At 65.2% G+C, this 20,147-nt stretch overlaps 5 protein-coding genes across 5 annotated transcripts in view; 3 read left to right on the top strand and 2 right to left on the bottom strand.

The window, feature by feature from the left end:
* Positions 1-47: 47 nt before the first annotated feature.
* F751_1389 (DNA-directed RNA polymerase II subunit 1) lies at positions 48-6,883 on the top strand (the record flags this gene model as incomplete). The annotated part of the gene is made up of 12 exons (XM_011398708.1): positions 48-131; positions 355-618; positions 815-1,714; positions 1,925-2,026; positions 2,337-2,973; positions 3,230-3,516; positions 3,717-3,983; positions 4,086-4,135; positions 4,191-4,585; positions 4,819-5,035; positions 5,213-5,994; positions 6,204-6,883. The coding sequence occupies 12 exons, from the start codon at positions 48-50 to the stop codon at positions 6,881-6,883; spliced, it is 4,665 nt and encodes a 1,554-aa protein (XP_011397010.1).
* A 3,083-nt stretch (positions 6,884-9,966) lies between these two features.
* Positions 9,967-10,491, top strand: F751_1388 (Chromosome transmission fidelity protein 8-like protein; the record flags this gene model as incomplete). Its single annotated transcript, XM_011398707.1, has 3 exons — positions 9,967-10,056; positions 10,162-10,275; positions 10,417-10,491. 3 exons carry the CDS (start codon positions 9,967-9,969, stop codon positions 10,489-10,491), a joined length of 279 nt encoding a protein of 92 aa, XP_011397009.1.
* A 271-nt stretch (positions 10,492-10,762) lies between these two features.
* F751_1387 (Serine racemase) lies at positions 10,763-12,215 on the bottom strand (the record flags this gene model as incomplete). Its single annotated transcript, XM_011398706.1, has 4 exons — positions 10,763-11,034; positions 11,263-11,497; positions 11,660-11,986; positions 12,108-12,215. 4 exons carry the CDS (start codon positions 12,213-12,215, stop codon positions 10,763-10,765), a joined length of 942 nt encoding a protein of 313 aa, XP_011397008.1.
* Positions 12,216-13,040: 825 nt separating this feature from the next.
* On the bottom strand, positions 13,041-16,545 carry F751_1386 (Diacylglycerol O-acyltransferase 1; the record flags this gene model as incomplete). Its single annotated transcript, XM_011398705.1, has 8 exons — positions 13,041-13,218; positions 13,429-13,624; positions 13,756-14,025; positions 14,252-14,419; positions 14,648-14,780; positions 14,988-15,140; positions 15,382-15,552; positions 16,111-16,545. The coding sequence occupies 8 exons, from the start codon at positions 16,543-16,545 to the stop codon at positions 13,041-13,043; spliced, it is 1,704 nt and encodes a 567-aa protein (XP_011397007.1).
* A 900-nt stretch (positions 16,546-17,445) lies between these two features.
* Positions 17,446-20,147, top strand: part of F751_1385 (SWI/SNF and RSC complexes subunit ssr2) — a gene marked incomplete at both ends in the record, with an annotated part of 5,020 nt that continues 2,318 nt past the window's right edge. Inside the window, 7 exons of the mRNA XM_011398704.1 lie at positions 17,446-17,514; positions 17,660-17,800; positions 17,939-18,094; positions 18,228-18,467; positions 18,752-18,838; positions 19,063-19,713; positions 20,024-20,126. Coding sequence (XP_011397006.1) covers positions 17,446-17,514; positions 17,660-17,800; positions 17,939-18,094; positions 18,228-18,467; positions 18,752-18,838; positions 19,063-19,713; positions 20,024-20,126 — 1,447 coding nt within the window. The remainder of the gene's footprint in view (positions 17,515-17,659; positions 17,801-17,938; positions 18,095-18,227; positions 18,468-18,751; positions 18,839-19,062; positions 19,714-20,023; positions 20,127-20,147) is intronic.

Raw genomic sequence — 20,147 nt, 5'->3', positions numbered from 1 at the left:
CGCGAGGGGTGCGCCCCCGGGGCTTGGCCCGTGCGCCCTCCCACACCATGTCCAACTATGAGAGCCACAGCACGGCCCCAGTGCGCAAGGTCAAGCGCCTGCAGTTCGGCATCCTGGACCCCGACTTCATCGTGCGCCTGGGATGGTGCTGGCGGTGTGGCTGTGCGCGTGACTTCTGGATCGTGACGGCCTTGGCCTCTGCGCGCATGGCTGGGTGGTATTTCGATGCGATCTATGGGAGTGATGGAAGCCCGCTTGGGAGGGCTGCTCGTCTGCGACGGTGCGTGGTCTCAGCTCGCATGAGTATGGGACTCCTTTTAAGATTGTTTCCCCATCCCCGCCCCTCCTCCCCAGCGTCGGTACTCCGTGGCCAAGATCGAGACCTCGCAGAACTATGACAAGGGCCGGCCCAGGCTGGGCGGCCTGAGCGACCCCCGCCTGGGCACCATGGACCGCGCCTTCAAGTGCACCACCGACGGCGCGGGCGTGCTGGACTGCCCCGGCTACTTTGGGCACATCGAGCTGGCCAAGCCCATGTACCACGTGCACTTTGTGCGCACGGTGATCCGGGTGTTGCGCTGCGTCAGCTACCACAACTCCAAGATCCTGCTCATGCCGGTGAGAGGGTAGAGGAGGAAAGGGGGGGTTGTCATTCTTGAGGCGTGGGAGCAGCACGCTGATGATCACATTCCTCGTGCGTGCCAGCATCAGCTCAAGCCTGGGTGCCACCCTCACTCATGCTATCACAGCCCCATCTAATACCACCCACCCATTATAAAACTCCCCCGCCCCCTCCCCCCCCCCACCACACCAGGACGACCCCAAGTACAAGATGCTGCTGCGCATCCGCAATCCGGAGCGGCGCCTGCACGCCTTCACCTCGCTGTGCCAGAGCAAGCGGGTTTGCGAGCACACGGGCGGCCCGCAGCCCATATACCGGCTGGAGTCCGGCACGCTGCGCGTGCTGGCGGAGTTCCCCGCGCCCAAGGCCTCTGACCTGGACGGCGCGCCGCTGCTGGAGAGCATGGAGCGCAAGCAGGAGCTGACGGCGGAGCGCGCGCTGGAGATCCTGCGCCGCGTCTCCGACGAGGACTGCGCCGCGCTGGGGTTCGACACGCGCTACACCCGCCCCGACTGGATGATCCTGCAGGCGCTCCCCGTGCCGCCGCCGCCGGTGCGCCCCTCCGTCCAGATGGACTCCAGCGCGCGGTCGGAGGATGACCTCACACACCAGCTGGGCGAGATCCTGAAGGCCAACCTGCGCCTGGCGCGGCAGGAGGAGGCCGGCGCGCCGCAGCACATCGTCTCCGAGTTCGCGCTGCTCCTCCAGGTGCACGTCACGGGGTACCTGGACAACACCGTGCCGGGGCTGCCCCAGGCCAAGCAGCGCAGCGGGCGCCCCATCAAGTCCATCTCCCAGCGGCTGAAGGGGAAGGAGGGGCGCCTGCGCGGCAACCTGATGGGCAAGCGCGTCGACTTCTCGGCCCGCACCGTCATCACGGGGGACCCCAACCTCGCGCTGGACGAGCTGGGCGTGCCCTGGGGCATCGCGCTGACCCTGAACTTCCCGGAGAGTGTCACGCCGCACAACATCGAGCGCCTGCGCGCGCTGGTGGAGAACGGGCCCTACCCGCCCCCCGGCCAGACGGGCGCTCGCTTCATCATCCGCGACGACGGCTCGCGCCTCGACCTCCGCTTCCTGAAGACCGAGCGGGTGTGTGTGTGTGTGATTTTGTGTTTTGTTTTGTGTGTGTGGGTGGGGTGTTTCAGAGGGGGATGTGAGGTGTGGAGGAGGGGCATGGAAGGTGTCATAGCATGGCATGCCGTCCAACAGACGGGGTGCATTGGAGTCGTGGTGCACAAGGGAAACCTGCATGCACCAGCACCCCCTAGCCACCATGCCAACCCCCAAACCACTCTGCAGGACCGGCACCTCCAGCCCGGGTACAAGGTGGAGCGCCACATGATCAACGGTGACGTGGTCATCTTCAACCGCCAGCCCTCCCTGCACAAGATGTCCATGATGGTGGGTGGGTGAAGTGGGAGGGGGGTCCGAGGGGGGTCTCTGGAGGGAAGTGCTCAGCACAGCACCCAGAAGGGGGACTGTGGATGGGGTCTGGCCCGGCAGCGTCGCTGGGTCCCAGGGGGACACTGGCGTTGCACTGCCGCGCGGCCCCTCCCCAGGGATGTCACTTCGTATGGCGGGCACTCAGTGCCCGCCGTCGAGCCGTGCTCAGACCCAGGCTGTCGTGATGTATCGCATGACGCTAGTCTCCTGCCCATCTCCAAAGCCTGCATCCCCCCCCCACCCACCACACACACACGCACCTCGTCAGGGCCACCGCGTGCGCATCCTGCCCTACTCCACCTTCCGCCTGAACCTGAGCGTGACCAGCCCCTACAACGCCGACTTTGACGGCGACGAGATGAACATGCACATGGTTCAGAGCCATGAGGTCCGGGCCGAGATCAAGGAGATCATGGCGGTGCCGCTGAACATCGTGTCCCCCCAGGCCAACCGCCCCGTCATGGGCATCGTCCAGGACTCGCTGCTGGGCTCGCGCCTGTTCACCAAGCGCGACACCTTCCTGGAGCGCGACCTGCTCATGAACGTGCTGATGTGGCTGGAGGGCTGGGACGGCGTGGTGCCCACGCCCGCCATCCTCAAGCCGCGCCCGCTGTGGACGGGGAAGCAGGTGTTCTCCATGTTCCTGCCGCGCGTGAACCTGCAGCGCCGCGCCGCCTGGTTCCGCGACGGCGAGCCGGACGCCATGTCTCCCGTGGACGCCCAGGTCATCATCCAGGACGGCGTGGTGCTGGCGGGCACGCTGTGCAAGAAAACGCTGGGCGCGTCGGCGGGGGGGCTGGTGCACGTCATCTGGATGGAGTGCGGGCCGGAGGCCGCGCGCGCCTTCCTCTCCCAAGTCCAATTCACCGTCAACCAGTGGCTGCTGCAGCACGGCTTCAGCATCGGTGAGGAGGGGGCGAGGGGGGATGAACACTTGGTGAGGGAACGGGGGCAGGGTCCTACTATGAGGAAGTGCATCTGGGTCCCACCGGGGATGGATCTGAGCGACAGGGCTTTGCGGAGCAGGGTGTCGTGAGTCACAGCCCTTGCGTTCCGTCCTTTCCCCCCACCCCCCCGTCAACCCCCCATCCCTCCATCACCTCCCTCCATCCCTTCATCACCCTCCCCATCCCTCCATCAACCCCCCCCCAACCTCCAAAGGCATCGGCGACCTGATTGCCGACGCGCGCACCATGACCATCATCAACGACATTATGGAGCGGGCCAAGGAGGACGTCAAGCGCCTGATCGGCAAGGTGCAGTCCAACGATCTGGAGCAGCAGCCGGGGCGCAGCATCATGGAGTCCTTCGAGAACCAGGTCAATCAGGTGCTGAACAAGGCGCGTGACGACGCGGGGAACCAGGCCCAGGGCTCGCTCCACGACACCAACAACGTCGTGCGCATGGTGACCGCGGGGAGCAAGGGCTCCTTCATCAACATCTCCCAGGTAGAGTGGTGTGGGTGTGTCTGTGTGTGGCCAGGGGGCGATGGTTCATGATCCTTGACACTTTAGCCTCTGCCATGCTGACGGTCGTATTTTGTATCGCATCTTGGATACTCACGTTTACACACATGTACACACACACATACGCACAATGAACACAAAACCACATCTGCAACCACAACACTATCAATCCCCCTGCTCAGATGATTGCGTGCGTTGGGCAGCAGAACGTGGAGGGCAAGCGCATCCCCTTTGGCTTCTCCCAGCGCACTCTGCCCCACTTTACCAAGGACGACTTTGGCCCCGAGTCGCGCGGATTCGTGGAGAACTCCTACCTGCGCGGCCTGACGCCGCAGGAGTTCTTCTTCCACGCCATGGGCGGGCGTGAGGGATTGATCGACACGGCGGTGAAGACCGCCAGCACGGGCTACATCCAGCGCCGCCTGGTGAAGGCCATGGAGGACCTGATGGTCAGGTGCGTGTGTGTGCGTGTGTGTGTGTGTGTGAGAGAGAGGGAGGAATAAAGATGCGGGAATGGGATTCGATGGGTGTCCGCCTTCCCTGGATCCCAGCTGCGCCCCCAGCCTGCTCCTCGAATTCCCATGCTCTGGCACCCGCAAATGTCCAGATCCTTGATCTCACCCGCCTCCCTTTGCATCACCTGCATCCCTCGCCAGGTACGACGGCACGGTGAGGAATGCGGTGGGCGAGGTGATCCAGTTCCTGTACGGCGAGGACGGCATGGAGGGCACGGCCATCGAGAGCCAGCGCATGGACTTCCTGCGCTACACGCCCAAGCGCTTTGCCGCCGCCTTCGCCTACGACCTGGACCGCGCGGCCTGGGCCCCTGACTGGCTCGACCCCGGCGAGCTGGAGGCGCTGCGCGCCGACCTGGACGCGCGCCAGGCGCTGGACGCCGAGCTGGCGCAGCTGGCCGAGGACCAGCGCACGCTGCAGCGCGAGGTCATGCGCGGCGGCGAGGCGGCCTGCAACCTCCCGGTCAACCTCAAGCGCCTGATCGAGAACGCGCAGCGCAAGTTTGCCTGTCGGCCCTACAGGCCGGGGTCCACCGGTGGGTGGTCTCTGGTGTGTGTGGAGGATGGGGGGGTTGAAGCGCGACAGGGTCTCGTCGGTGGCATCCACCAGAGGCCTGTGCAGCACGAGGCCGGGGGGGGCCACTCATGTGACGTGTCATGCGTGGCATTCTCAAACACCGTCCCGGCTCGAGCACTGCTCTTCCCGGGCCGACACACTCCCGCATGTCTCTGGACGGGTGCAACCCTCCCCACACATCCCCCTCAAAAGGCCTGAGCCCGCTGGTGGTGATCGCCAAGGTGCGGGAGCTGACCGAGAAGCTGCGCGTCGTGGGGGGCGCCGACCCGCTGTCTCGCGAGGCCCAGCGCAACGCGACGCTGCTCTTCTTCTGCCTCCTGCGCTCCACCCTGGCCAGCAAGCGCGTGCTGGCGGAGCACAAGCTCTCCCCCGACGCCTTTGAGTGGCTGGTGGGGGAGGTGGGCACCAGGTGAATGATGGGGTGGGGGGGAATGCTCTGTGATCCTCATCGTGACGACGATGTGCTGCACCTCTGGACAGACCAGCCTTCCCCGCAGTGGTGCCACATTGCCTGGTGGCACTTGTTTGAGCGCCCTCGAGCAAACCTCGCCCCCCTCCACCGAAACCCCATCCCCAAATCTGAAAGATTCATGCACGCGCTGACGGCGCCCGGGGAGGTGGTGGGCACGGTGGCGGCGCAGAGCATCGGGGAGCCGACCACGCAGATGACGCTCAACACCTTCCACTTTGCGGGCGTGTCGGCCAAGAACGTGACGCTGGGTGTGCCGCGGCTGACGGAGATCATCAACATTTCCAAGAACATCAAGACCCCCAGCCTGACGGTGCACCTGCTGGGCGAGGCGGTGCGGGACAAGGAGGCGGCCAAGGCGGTGCAGTGCGGTCTGGAGTTCACGACGCTGCGACGCGTGACCGCGGCCACGGAGATCCACTACGACCCCGACCCGCGCTCCACCCACCTGGCGGAGGATGCGGAGTGGGTGGCGGCGTACTGGGACCTGGCGGAGGGCGACGTGGACGCGTCGCGCATGTCCCCCTGGCTGCTGCGCATCGAGCTGGCGCGCGACATGATGGTGGACAAGAAGCTGTTGCTCAGCGAGGTGGCGGAGCGCATCAACTCCGGGTTTGAGGATGAGCTGCACTGCCTGTTCAACGACGACAACGCGGACCGCCTCATCCTGCGCATCCGCGTCATGGCCGACGAGGGCGCGGGCAAGGACGGCGGCGGCGAGGGCGAGGACGATGATGTGTTCCTGAAGAAGGTGGAGACCAGCATGCTGAGCCAGGTGCGGCTGCAGGGCGTGGAGGGCATCCGCAAGGTGTTCCTGCGCGAGGCCAAGCGCACGCGACTGGACGAGGAGGGCGGCCGCGGCTTCGTCCAGGACACCGAGTGGGTCCTGGACACCGAAGGTGGGTGTTCGTCGTCGTCGTCGTTGTTTTTTTGGGGGGGGGGGAGTAACAGGCGCAGGTGGGATGGCCAGCTGTGAGTTGGACGTGGGTCGGGCCCTGGGAGAGGCCAGTGTCTGGAACGCTGGTCCCCAGGACACTGCCCATGATCCCCCTCACATCCCGCTTCCCTACCCCCGTCCTGATCACAAACAACCCCACGCAACCGCCAGGCGTGAACCTGCTGGAGGTGATGTGCCACCCGGACGTCGACTTCAGCCGCACGGTGAGCAACGACGTGATCGAGATCCTGCAGGTGCTGGGCATCGAGGCGGCGCGCAATGCGCTGCTCAAGGAGTTGCGCGGCGTGATCGAGTTCGACGGCTCCTACGTCAACTACCGCCACCTGAGCTCCCTGGTGGACTCCATGACGCGGCGCGGCTACTTCATGGCCATCACGCGGCACGGCATCAACCGCGACGAAACCGGGCCCCTTCACCAGGCCTCCTTCGAGGAGACGGTGGAGATCCTGTGCCGCGCCGCGGCGTACGCGGAGGCCGACGACATGGCGGGCGTGTCGGAGAACATCATGCTGGGCCAGCTCTGCCCCGTGGGCACGGGGGCCTTTGGCCTCATGCTGGACGAGGCCAAGCTGGCCGACGCCATCGAGCTGGACTACGCCTTTGCCGAGGAGGCGGCCTGGGGCGGCGGGCTGACCCCGGGGCGCACGCCGCTCATGACCCCGGGCAGGGCCTCGCCCTCCGCGCTCATGTCACCCTCCCAGAGCCCCTTCCACGACTCCGTCCTCTTCTCCCCGGCGGGTGACGTCATGTTTTCCCCAGGAGGGGCCAGCCCGGGGTACAGGTGTGTTTGCTGGTGGTGGGTTTTGGGGGGAGGGGGATGGGTCTGCTGAGCGTGGGAGGGATACAAGGGATTGAAATGACGGGCAGGGCAGGGGACCCTGGACAGCATCAGAGCGTGACGGGACGATGCCCTGAACCTCCCCCCCCTCATCCCCCTGTCCACCTCGCAGCCCCACCAGCCCCGGCTACTCCCCCACTAGCCCCGGCTACTCGCCCACGAGCCCGGGCTACTCGCCCACGAGCCCGGCGTATTCGCCAACGAGCCCCGCGTACTCCCCCACGAGCCCGGCGTATTCCGCCAACGAGCCCGCGTACTCCCCCACGAGCCCGGCGTACTCCCCCACGAGCCCGGCGTACTCCCCCACGAGCCCGGCGTACTCCCCCACGAGCCCGGCGTACTCCCCCACGAGCCCGGCGTACTCCCCCACGAGCCCGGCGTACTCCCCCACGAGCCCGGCGTACTCCCCCACGAGCCCGGCGTACTCCCCCACGAGCCCGGCGTACTCCCCCACGAGCCCGGCGTACTCCCCCACGAGCCCGGCGTACTCCCCCACGAGCCCGGCGTACTCCCCCACGAGCCCGGCGTACTCCCCCACGAGCCCGGCGTACTCCCCCACGAGCCCGGCGTACTCCCCCACGAGCCCGGCGTACTACGAGCCCGGGCTACTCGCCCACGAGCCCGGGCTATTCGCCAACGAGCCCCGCGTACTCCCCCACGAGCCCGGCGTATTCGCCAACGAGCCCGGCGTACTCCCCCACGAGCCCGGCGTACTCCCCCACGAGCCCGGCGTACTCCCCCACGAGCCCGGCGTACTCCCCCACGAGCCCGGCGTACTCCCCCACGAGCCCGGCGTACTCCCCCACGAGCCCGGCGTACTCCCCCACGAGCCCGGCGTACTCCCCCACGAGCCCGGCGTACTCCCCCACGAGCCCGGCGTACTCCCCCACGAGCCCGGCGTACTCCCCCACGAGCCCGGCGTACTCCCCCACGAGCCCGGCGTACTCCCCCACGAGCCCGGCGTACTCCCCCACGAGCCCGGCGTACTCCCCCACGAGCCCGGCGTACTCCCCCACGAGCCCGGCGTACTCCCCCACGAGCCCGGCGTACTCCCCCACGAGCCCGGCGTACTCCCCCACGAGCCCGGCGTACTCGCCCACGAGCCCGGCGTATTCCCCCACCAGTCCAGCCTACTCACCCACAAGTCCAGCCTACTCACCCACAAGTCCAGCCTACTCGTAAGTCACGTTGTCCTGGGTATGCCTGGTTCACCTCAGCAGTCCGAGAAGGGGGGTCTGATCATGGATGCACATGATGCTCCTAGGGTTTTGAATCAACAACTTATGTCATCAACACTTTGCAGGCCTACAAGCCCGGCAGTACTCCCCACCAGCCCGCAGTACAGCCCAACCAGCCCTCAGTACTCCCCCACCAGCCCGCAGTACTCCCCCACCAGCCCGCAGTATAGTCCCACCAGCCCGCAGTATAGTCCCACCAGCCCGCAATACTCCCCCACCAGCCCCCAGTATAGCCCTGGTGGCAACGGAGACGCCTCAAAGCTCAGGTCAGCATGGTTACGTGTGGATGGTTGCAAACCTAGTATCTGTGCTCGGGCATCGTATACCTAATCATGCCATGGGTCATTACAGGGGAGGTTGGCCTGTGCTTCAACGGTGTCCTTCCTCATACCACAGCCCCAGAGCTGGCGAAGGAGTGAAGAAGGAGGAACTGCAGTGACGAGAGGGTGCCTCTGCGTCGGCTTTTACTGATTCAGATGCGTTGCAATAAGCATGTCAGGCGGTCATGGAAAGTCAAGGGAAGAGTGCCGTGCAATTTTGGAGATTGGTTTGTGCAGGCGGCGGGTCATGGGTGTTACTGGCCGGCGTCCCTGGGCAAGGAGGGTCTATTGAGGGACCGCGACCTGAGCTTCTTTGCCTTGTGCGTCAGCCTGTTCATGTCCTCGTCCGTGAGCGCCTGAGCTACGTCAATGAGGGCATCCAGACTCGGTCGCCCTGTCGATACGGGTGTCATGGATGCGGGGGGGAAGCCGAAGGGGGCTGGCTCCTCAGGCTGCGCAATGACGCTCCCCATCCCCGGCTCTTCTGGGCCTGAAGGGGTCGAAGGGGGCAAGCCTGAGGCAAGGGATCCCTCTGGACACAGGCCTGAAGCAAGTGTTACAGTGCGGACTATGCATTCGCACAGATCAGCAGCAACCGGCTCTCACAGATGAGCCGCCTCACCTTCTGCCCGTGCGCCGGTGTTGACATCCTGCTGCTGAGGGGCTGCCGCTGTGTCTGCGCTTTGCATGCCCTTCCCCCTCTGGGCAGGTGCTGTGTCTGCGCTCGGATCGCTCCTCCTTTTCTGGGCAGGCGCCAACAGTGCCTGGCGCTTGGAGTCCTTTGCAGACTTCGGGAGCAGCCATTTTTGGATGTCGGCAGCGGAGAACCAGTAGGTGCTTGGGTCGGTGGGGAAGCTTACGTAGAACGACTTGAAATTGGGCCCCCGCGCATGCTCCACAGTGCCTGTGACATGGGAAGCGCCGGTGCAAAGCTGAGTCGTGGCACAGTCGCCTGCCGGGTGTGTGTGAGCGGGTCCGAACGAGGCTCACCTTCCCACCCCTTTTGTCCGGCCGGTGGTGGCTCGTCTGGCCACACCGACTCGGGCACCAGGACCCTCCTTCCGATGAGGTCGGCCTTGGATGGCTTACATTTGGAAGCAGGGGCCATACTCTGGCCGAGCAACTTACGAGTTCTCGGTAGAGCTGTCGTTTGGGTGAGCAGGGCTGCGATCGAGGCAGTCCCACTGCGGAACCAGTCCTTATACGTAATCACTGGCGGTCTTAGAGTCGGTGGTTGTTACAATTCGTCCTGCGCGCTTCGTGGGGGCCTGGATCATGCCTCGCAAAGTTTCGTCAATCGCGCCCGAACGGGCATCGTGCACCACTTTCAAATCCAGCGACATTGTCGTCCCCCCGAGCACATCAAGAGGACAAAAATCAGGAAGAGTGCATTGATCGTTGCTCCAACGGCACATGGAAACCTTCCATCTGGCGTAACTTTATTCGAGTAGGCACGAGCTTGACTTGTCATGTTGGTGCCTGTGTCTGGTGCTAGCGGGGAGTTGCCTGCCTGGGCGATGATAGAGATGCAGGGGGAGATCGAGCGTAAGGACGGCGGGGGACTGGATGAGAAATTTGACATCGGTACCCTGTCCACCTCATCGACGGTGAGCTACCATCAGGAGTGCTGGTAGGTTCCAGGTTGGTGCCTAGCTGCTTTACAATTCCCATGGGGCCCTGCTCCGCACATGCCAGTCTGCCTCGCCCTGCAGGGCAGCATCTTCCTGACCATTGGGTACCACCAGCTGGAGGGCAGCCGCGTGCCTCTAAAAAAACCATTCGCGATCCTGGAAAAAGACACCAGCGAGGGCAGCACTGGGTACCAGGTGGGGTCGGTTGGAGGCGTGCTGAGTTGGAGGCCACCCCAGGTGCGGGTAGTGGCCCGCGGGATGGTCACAGTGCTGCCCTGGCCATGCCCATCAACAAACTGGGAGTATTCACAGTCTTCGATGCCCACCAATCAACAGGTCGTCGGCGTGGTCAGGGAAAAGTATAAGTTCAGTGCGCGTCCACGCCCGCTAATCTCCAAGCCCCGGGCTTGAAGGGCCGGGCCCATGGCAGGCCGCATCCCGCGCCGGGCGCTTGAGCACCGGTCACGCTGGGCGAAACATCCAGGCCGCTGGCTGGTGTGCCTGCGCAGGGGCATGCGCGCCGTCGCCAGACGACACCCTGTCCAGCTCTTGGGACCTCGAGCCATGGTAGCCTGTCAGTATGGCTTCATCCCCGTGCCAAGAGGGAGCTTGGTCAATGGCAACCGGCCGTTTGCCACTGCTCCCCTTCGGCCTAGATCCTCGGCTGAGCTGGCGCGGCCCCTCAGCTCCGCCTTGCGATCCCGTGCGCCTCTTCCATCAGGTCGTCGCTGACGTTGCCGCCGCTGAGCACGACGGCGACGCTCTTTCCTCTCAGCCCCGGGACATGCCGTAGGAGGGCGGCCACTGCTACCCCCGCCGCGCCCTCCACCCTCAGCGCGTGCCAGCTGGCGAGGTCCACCATGGCCGCCGCGATCTCCTCCTCGCTGACCTGGACCCACTCATCCACCAGATCCCGGCAGACAGGGAAGGTCAGGCTGCCGGGCTCTACACCGCCTGTGTGGTCGAGGGGAGGAGGGGGCGCACACTATGCATGGGCTTGCTTTGCTCGCGCATGCCATGTTCTGTAGCACACCAAACATCCAGGTGAAGAAGAAACGGCGGCCGTGGCAAGCTGGGAGTACACAGGGCCAGGCGGGAGGCCCAAGAGTCCTGCCACCATGGTGGTACCCCAGCCACCATTGCGCTCCCATGTCCCGCCCCTAGCCACTCCTGAGCACGCACCTGCCGTCGCTCCCGAGAGCGTCTCCGTGCTGATAACGTCCTGCAGCAATCGGCCGGCCTCCACTGAGGCGGCCATGACGGCCGAGGCGCTGGGCTGGCAGCCGATGACCTTGATGCACGGGTCCACGGCTTTGAGCACGGAGGCGATGCCGGAGACCAGACCACCGCCGCCCACGGGAACGTACACAGCGTGCAGACGGGGCAAGGCCATGAGCAGTTCGAACGCGACCGTGCCCTGGCCACCGGCCACACGCAGGTCATTGTAGGGGCTGACGTAGGGGCAGCGCTCGGCCGCCGCGGCGGCGCGCGCCGCGGCCTCGGTGTCGCAGCAATCGTCGCCCGCGTAGCGCAGGGTCGCTCCCAGCGCCTCCAGTCGCCGCGCCTTTCCTTGGGTGACGGTGTTGGGCAGGAAGATGACGGGCTCCAGGGCGGGGGCCTCAGGGCGGGACGCCAGCGCGCGCGCCGCCTGCACCGTCGCCAGCGCATGGTTGCCGGTGGAGGCGGTGACCACGCGCCCAGCGCCGCCCAGCGAAGCCAGCGCGTGGGTCGCGCCACGCAGCTTGAAGCTGCCCGTGGCCTGGGAGCTCTCCAGCTTCAGGTGCACGCGGCAGCTGGTGCACGCCGCCTCCAAGTTGGGCGAGCGCAGCAGCGGGGTCTCCAGCACGCCCAGCCCGTAGATGTGCTGCAGCGCCTGCCACGCCTCCCTGGCCACGTCATTCGCTTTCTGGGGGGGTAGGAGTTGGGGGCCAGGGGGGAGATTAATGGTGCGGAGAAGGCGCCATTCATGTCCCCCAGCCAACTTTGTCGAAACTACCCCCTCCGCAACCCAACAACCTGATGCTCACCTCGGCATCGAAGCGGGGCCAGCCCTGCCCCTCCAGCCTCTCATTGAAATAGGCCTCAGTCATGGTGTCCTTTAGCCGGGGAACCGCGGGGGTGGGGACGGCGGGCATCCTCCGTCCAGGGGGTGTCGGACGACCCCGTGGGTTCCCAGACTTGATGAAGCGCCCAGGTACGAACACCTGCATTACCCCGGTCATCAGGACATATTGAAAATTGAGTTGATATATTGGAAAGGCAGATCGATGGACGCATGCGCCCGATTGCTCAATGCGTGTGTTCTTGTCACGGAGCGAGATCTTTCTAGATTTCGATCTCAGGAGTCTGCTGGGCCCCGGTGAACTCTCTGACTCAAACAATGCCGTCAATCAAATTGTCTGCTTGCTGAAAGGGTGCTCATATATTGACCCTCGTGCTGAGGATGCTTGTAGATGTGATGCCACGGGTGTCTACCCAAATCTAGCAGGGTGCAGACAGGTTGACCCAAAACCGCATTCCCTTTGAGCAAATGGTTCTTACATTGTATAGGCAGGGCCTACCGCCCAGTCCCCTTCACAAAGCCTCTGAATCGGCATACAGCCACTCAATGCCCAGAAGTAACCCTGAGCAGTCATGGAAGTCTAGCGAGTGTGGGCCAGTTGTCCGATTGGTGGAGGACAGGAACGTCTGGGGAGTCGCACAATAAATGGATCAGTAGCAAGCACGGCGATGTAGAACGAGATTAGGCACCATTCCTGTGCAGCTAGGCAGTGCATTTGTGTCTCAGGCCAGGCTTGACGCCTCACATTCTCTCCTGTCTGGGGCATACAGGGCAGTAAGGCAACCCTTGCATCTGCTGGGGTTCCCACGCCATGCAGCCTGGGGGCCAGCATGTAGCGGTCAGCACCAGCCATGGGCCTCCTCAGAGGGATGATCTGCAGTGCTCAGTAACGGGCTGTCTACTTGTCAACCAGGACGAACTTCACGTCATCGTACCCCGGGAAGCTGGGGGCATGCTTGTGCCACAGCGCTTGCATGGCATCGTAGAATGCCGCATGCACAGTGTCCACCTGCTCCTGGGTGGGCTCCTCCCCCGGCCCCAGCTCGACGGGGGGGATGGGCTCCCCGATGATGAATCTGCGGGGGGGTGGACCACGGTGTAGGAGTGTCTGGCTTGGGCAATGCTACTTGAATGGCCAGCCACATCCCTCCTGTGCGGGGAGCTGCCTGGCAGGTCTGCCTGGCGTCCCTTGCACTGAAACCTCGCGTGAAAACATCTCTCCTGCATGCAAGCCTCTTCCAGGCCAAGAGCTTCCCTACCAGGTAAACACACCCCAGGCCCCCTACCTGAGTCCCGTGGGCTGAGGAAAGGGCGTCAGGCCCCACCGCCCCACGATGAGGTACGGCACAGGGAAGCCCAGGCGCTTGTAGGTCCACTGCAGCATGGCCGGGGCGCTGATGAGGTTGCGCAGGGAGTCGATCTCGCCCAGCACCAGGAGGGGGACCAGGCTGGCCTGTGCCTGCTGCGCCACCCTCACGAAGCCTGCATTCGAGTGTGGGCGGGTGTGGAATTTGGTGGGCGTGCGGGGCGTTGCGATGGGGCGCTCCCAGGCATGGCGTGTGAGTGACAAAGACAGCGGCATCGAGGCACGGGGCCGCCCCAGAGCGCGTCACCCTTGTGACTGCGGTACACACAGTACTCGCGGGCGGTGAAGATGCGGTGGGTGTGCACCAGCTCGGCCTGGCCGCCGGGGACGAGCAGGACGGAGCCCCGCTCGCGCAGGGCACGCAAGAAAGAGCGGCGTGTGACCACCCTCAGCCCCAGCCAGGCCAGGATGTCACGCAGCACGGGCAGCACGAAGACGACCGAGGCGGTGAGGGTGACGGGGCGGATGCCAGGGAGGAGGCGCCGGAAGGAGGGGAGCACTGGGAGGTAGCCGGCCCCTGTGAGCATAGGAGCGGATTCGGGTGTCGGAGGGGTGGCTGTGGTGCGCTCATGATGGACACATAAGCGCATGGGCAAAGAGTAGGGGGACCGTACCTCACCATTCCCTGTACCCGATCCGATGCCGCTGCAGGTGCTGAGCCCCGACAGTGTCGCTGGAGGGACCAGCTCACACGACCCTGGTTCACATGATCACCCTCCCTCCTTTCCCCCCTCCTTACTCACCCAGGGGGTAGAGGCCGTGCGCGGCAAAGCCAAAGACATAGCGTTTCTCTGGGTCCAGCGGCTGGGAGGCCCCCTCCCGGACCACCTCCAGCGACCCCAGCCAGGCAGGCAGCACCTCCTCCAGCTGCCGGCCAAACCAGTCCTGGAAGGCAGGCCACTCCCGGCGCCCTGGTTGAGGACAAGAGGCGGGACAGGGCAGGGATGAGCGGGGGTGTGGTGTCTTGGATTGTGGGCACGCAAGGGAGGAACAGGGGAGCAGAAGGCTGCATCAGGCACAGGCACACTGCCTTGGCCAGGCCTGCTGAGGCGGACGGGCTCATGAGACCCTGGAATAAAACACATCCAGACTATTCTCTGGACGGCATTCTTTGCGCCCTGTGTACACATCCAGCTCACCTGATACCTCGGGCGCGCCTCCCAGGCTGGTGACGGTGTAGTAAACGAAGAGCGTGGCAATCAGCAAGGTGACAGCAATGTGAGGTGGCAGGAAGAAGAAGTATGCAGCCATGGCCGCAGATGTCACGTGCATCTGTTGTGAGGGGAGGGTGTGGGGGGGCGCGAGGGGGCGGTGACCTATCAGGATCACTGTGATGATCAGCTGAAATCAGGACAGCTGCTCAGGTTACATGAACTAACCTTCAGACCTGGACCTGTGCTGATCCTAAACAACACCCTGGCCTTCCCGTCATTGACTTTTGAACAGGCGCGGCAACCCGGGCCGCTCCAGCCTCCTCACCGGAATGTACAGGATGATGATGGTCGCCACATTTTCAAGGCGCTGACGCAAATTGCGGGGGCGCGCCTCCTCGCCCAGGGATATGCTGATTTGCCTGACCAGCTGCATGGTACGCTGCGGCCCCTGGAAGAAGACCAGGGAGCTGGCCAGGACCTGTTTGGTTGGGGGAGGGGAGGGAGTCAGGCAGAGCACAGTGTGGCATGCCGTCAGAAGGCATAGAGTGCCGGTCGGGCCACTCACCCCTTGATAACTAGGCATGGAGGCATAGGGGCTGCAACAGGTGCCTCGATACTATCCGTTTCCAACCTTAGCAAGGTCATTCCGGAGCCCCCCCTGGCCGCCAAGGGACCTCATCCCCCATTCCCACTCTCCCCCCTTTCCCAACATCTCTCACCAGCTGGGCGGTGACCATGATGGCGCCCGCCGTCCAGGTGTAGCGCCGGGCGCCCTCCATCACACCCGCTGCGCCTTGGGCGATGAGGTACAGCATGAGGGTGAGGCCCGCCGAGAAGAGGGCCCAGCCCAGGGCCTGGGTCGCCACAAACCAGGCCCCGCCCCGGAAGGGCTGGAAGAAGCGCCAGGCGGAGGGCGGGGCGCGGGCGCGCCGCCCCGAGTCGCTGTCGTCGTCGCTGCCGGCGGCGAGGGCCGGGGCATGTCGCAGGTGCCCGGCCAGGCCGTAGGTGGTGAAGGCGGCCATGGTGAGGCAGGCGACGGCGAGGACAAGGTAGGCCAGGCGTGAGCTGGCATCGTGCAGCACCTCCGACCCCAGGTACAGCAGGGCGCCGCCCAGCGCCACCCACAATGTGCCCATGGCGATCACGACGTAGGATGCGGCGGCGCGGGAGGGGAGCTGGGGCGGGAGGGGTTGCGGGAGGGGGGGTGGCGGCGAGGAGACAAACACAAAAAGCCGACCAAGAGGGGCGAGGGAGCGTGCTTGCAAGGATTACATGGTGGCAAAGGGGGGGCGGGAAGGAAATTGCAAGGGTCCGAGGCATGCAGCTGGGTTAGTGAGCGGTTCATTACTGGGTTCCTGAACTCTTGTCCTGGTGCCAAACCCGGGCAACAGAATCTTGAGCCCCGTGCACGCTCAACCCTCCCGCGGCAGTAGAAACCAGTCACCCACCTTTTTGACATCCCACATGACGTCCACCTGGCCCTGTTGCAGGCCGGACCAGATGCGGAGGGGCTTGGCCCCGGCATCAAAGCTGAGCAGGGCCGACACCTGGAACAGCTGTGCTGAGACAGCACCCACCGCCGCTGCTCCGGCCAGGAGCTCACGTGTCACGTCTGCATGGTCCAATTGGACGCTAAAGACGACGGGAAAGGCCACGGCGCAGCCGAGGAGCCAGGTCACCAGGCTGAGGGCCTGGAACACGAGGGTCCGGACCCCACCCCCCGTCCCCCACCCCCACCCGGGCTGGCTGGGGCGGGGGTCCTCGTTCCCATTGCGGGTGCGATGCAGCCAGGTGGCGCCCACAACGTATGTTGTCGGTGCAGTCGTGGCAAAGACCAGCCAGCAGGCGGAGAGGGAGGTCAGCAGGGGGTCCACGGGGGGCATTGGGTGTTTGGGGGACGACGTCGACTACCGAGGGAGCATCGCTGAGGAGCAGTCACCGTCAACCAAAATCAAGCATTGCATTTGCCCATCGGGATGAGTACGATGGGTCGTTATCCAGGCACAGCTTCCGCATCGGGCAATTTGGATTTGCCGAGTTTTCGTCAACTCCCCAACGTGCCGGACCCAACCAGGCGGGAACATGATGCGTCAGGAACATGCAACCTGCACAGGGTCACGATGGAGTTCTGCTTACTTTCCATGAGGGGTCAATTAATGCCCGATGTGCCAATCGGCCCTTTCTAAAGGCAACTGCATGGTACACTGGGCATGAGGCAGTGTGCCGCCACAAGGTATTGGTCAAAGCCTGGTGAAACGAAGCCAAGAACACGATGGGATTTGCCAAAATCCGTTCAGGATTGCGTACTTATTTTTTGTTCATGCATGGACGCAGGATCCTTGATGGCATCACGGCGATCTGTCGCAGAGTGGCAGTACTCCATGGCAGCCATCAGCCGGTGTGCCTTTCACCAAAATGGCTGGCGAGCAGCTCATACCTTAATATGAGAGGGGACTACCTTGAATTTTTCTTTGCACCAAGGGGATCGTCTGCAGCTTGTAAGGCCAATGTGACTCCATGATCGTTTCGGAAGAAAGAACCTGCACCCAGCACAACAACAAAACAATCTACTTTTGGAGGATCTCCCGACAGGGAAAGCGCATGCAGGCATCTGCTCCTCGAGGGTGCCCAGACAGAACAGGACTCTGTCAGACAATAATCGAAGACACGTTCTACCGTTAGTGCCTTCTGAGGCTCTTTGCTGTCTTCCGGGCCGCTGCCCGTGGTCATCCCCGAGCAGCATTCGGTGGCTTGGGGCCTTGTGCGCTCAGAGCTGCCTGCCGATGGCAGCGCAGGGTCCCTCGGGGGACCAGGGAAAGAGGAATGGCAACGTTCAGCTCGAGCTGGCACAGGTGCGAGGTGCTGGATGTGTGTGACGGCACTCGAGTGCCTGGACCCGTGCTAGTGCGCCATGGCGCACTTGCACGGTGGCATGCTACTGGCTCGCCATCCAGTGCGGGATGTGACCCGACTCTCGACCAGATCATCCACGAGCAGAGCGAGGAGCAGCTGTCGCGCCTGGACAAGCTGGTGGCGAGCCTGAACGAGACGCAGACTGCCTTCAAACATGACCGTCGGGGCCTGGCCCAGCTCTTTGCTGGGCTGCAGCAGTTCATGGAGGATGCGCTGGGGATCAACGTACGCGGGGTACCCCAGGCTGGGGGATGGTGCTTTCAGGGAATCGCATGTTCTTCCTGGACCCAAGGAAGCACATGCCCACAGCTGGGGGGGTTGCCCTGCCTCCCAACTGGTTCTCTCCTCCCCCCATCCCCGCAGTCCATGTACAAGTCTCAGCCCAAGCTGCCTGCCAGCCTGTTCCATGACACCTCGCCCTCCGGGCCCCTGCACACCATCGCCAGCGTCTGCGCCGACGCCATGCGCGTCCGAGGCATGAAGCGTATCGACTGGGCCTCCCCCGCCCTGCGCAAGGAGGTGAGGGGCGGTCCTAGCTCATGGATTTGCGGGTGGGATCAGGACTGCGCTGTGTGATGAACCGGCCGTCTCCCTGAGTCCCACCGCATCTTTCCTCTCACCCTCACCCCCTCCCAACCCCTTTAAAAAACAGAACCTGGAGCTGGTGTCCCGGCTGAGGCAGGAGCTGCTGAGGGCGGGGCACCTGCGCCCGCCCCGCGTGTACGTACACCCTTCCTGCGCCTCCGAGACGCTGCGCCTGACGCACGCGGTGACGCGGTTGGGCGGCGAGGTGGCCCCCGTCGAGACGACGCCCGGGGTCACGCACGTCGTCTACCCCTTTGGCCCCAAGGGCGACCCGGACGACGGCCAGACCTACCTCCGGGCCCTGGAGGTGCAGGGGCTTGTGATGTCCAGGATGAGGGGTGGAAGGGTAAGGGTGGGAAGAAGGCACAGACCATGCTTCACTGCACATGTCAAGTACGCTGTGATGCAGCGGATGCTGGTTCCAGTCGCTGTCCCTCACACTGCCCTGTGGTGGGGCAGGTTCCGGATCGATCAGCCGCCTGCGCTCCCGCCTTGCTGCCCAGAGTCGCGTCGCGGACTCCCACGCTCCACCCCCACGTCAACCCTCCTCTCCTCATCCCCCCCACCCCACACACACACACACGCTTTCAGAAACGGGGAGCCTTGGTGCGCGTGCACTGGTGGTACCTCCCCGACTCCTACGACGAGTGGCTGCCGGCCGCCGCCGCGCCGGAGGAGGTGGAGCCCGACCGCCGCCCGCGCGGCCCCTGGCGCGTCTACTCGCGCTGGCTGGCCGACTCCGAGAAGCACAACGAGTGGATGAACCCGGCCGACTACGAGACCGAGGAGGCGGCGGCGGGGGCGAGGAGGGCGGGGGCGCCAAGCGGTCGGGGGAGGAGACGGCGGGCGCGGCGGCCAAGCGCGCGCGCCTGGCGGGCCGCGCCGGCCGGCCCAACCCGGAGCTGGCGCCCGAGGCGGAGCCGGTGCCCCTGGCGCCCGGCGTGCTGCAGCAGACGGTGCTGCAGCCCAACCGCAAGGCCATGTCCGGCGCGGGCGGGCTGGACGTGTCCCAGGGCCAGGCGCGGGCCGGCGCGGCGCCCGCGCAGCCCCAGCCGCCGCCGCCGCCGGGCACGCCGTCGGGTGGCGCACCCCAGGAGCTGCACCGCGTCCCCGCCTGCGCGGCCTGGTTCCGCTGGGGCGCGGTGCACGCGCTGGAGCGCGCCGAGTTCCCCGACCTGCTGGGCGCCGGCGCGCCGCCCGGCGCGGGCGAGGCCTACCTCGCGCACCGAGACGCCATGGTGTCGCGATACCGCGAGGACCCGTCCCGCGAGCTGTCCTTCACCGAGGCGCGGCGCTGGCTGGCGGGGGACGTGGGCACGCTGCGCCGCCTGCACGCCTTCCTGCAGTCGTGGGGCATCATCAATGCGCACGCCCGCGTGCGTGCGCGCCGCGGCCGCGAACCCGCGCCGGGGCCGGACTCCGTGCTGCGCCTGGCGCCCCTGGTCGGGGCGGCAGAGGGCGTGGAGGCGGCGCTGACGGGGCCGGTGGCGGGGCGGGTCGCGCCCCTCGCCGGCCACGCCAATGGCGCCCTGCAGCCTGCCATCGCCACGGGGGTGCGGGGTGGCTTTCGTGAAGGGGAGGGGGGGGTGGGCGAATGGTTGCAGACCCCTCAATCCCTTGGGCGCGTGTGAGATAGGGAGATGAGAGGAGGCAGGGGCGCAGACGGAGGGCGGGCGCCTGGCTGTGGCCATGGTAACCATGCCGATGGTCGAATGTGAGCTGAATCCCCCCAGCAGTCGCTGAGACGTGCCCTGCCTCTCCTCGGGATCCCACGCGAGCCCGCGCCTTGGTTCCCCACGCCCTGCCCGTGCTCTATCCCCCCATGCCCACGCCCGACCCCTCCACCCTGCACATCACTCACAGGCGCAGTACTATTGCAATGCCATGCCCTGGGTCAACTGCACCAGCCTGCGGTACCACTGCACCAAGGTCCCGGACGTGGACCTGTGCCCACTGGCGTACGCAGGTGAATGGTTCAGGATCCATT

This window comes from Auxenochlorella protothecoides (assembly GCF_000733215.1).
Source record: "Auxenochlorella protothecoides strain 0710 unplaced genomic scaffold scaffold13, whole genome shotgun sequence".
In the NCBI taxonomy this organism is placed as follows: domain Eukaryota; kingdom Viridiplantae; phylum Chlorophyta; class Trebouxiophyceae; order Chlorellales; family Chlorellaceae; genus Auxenochlorella; species Auxenochlorella protothecoides.
This window is presented reverse-complemented; position numbering and strand designations above follow the sequence as displayed.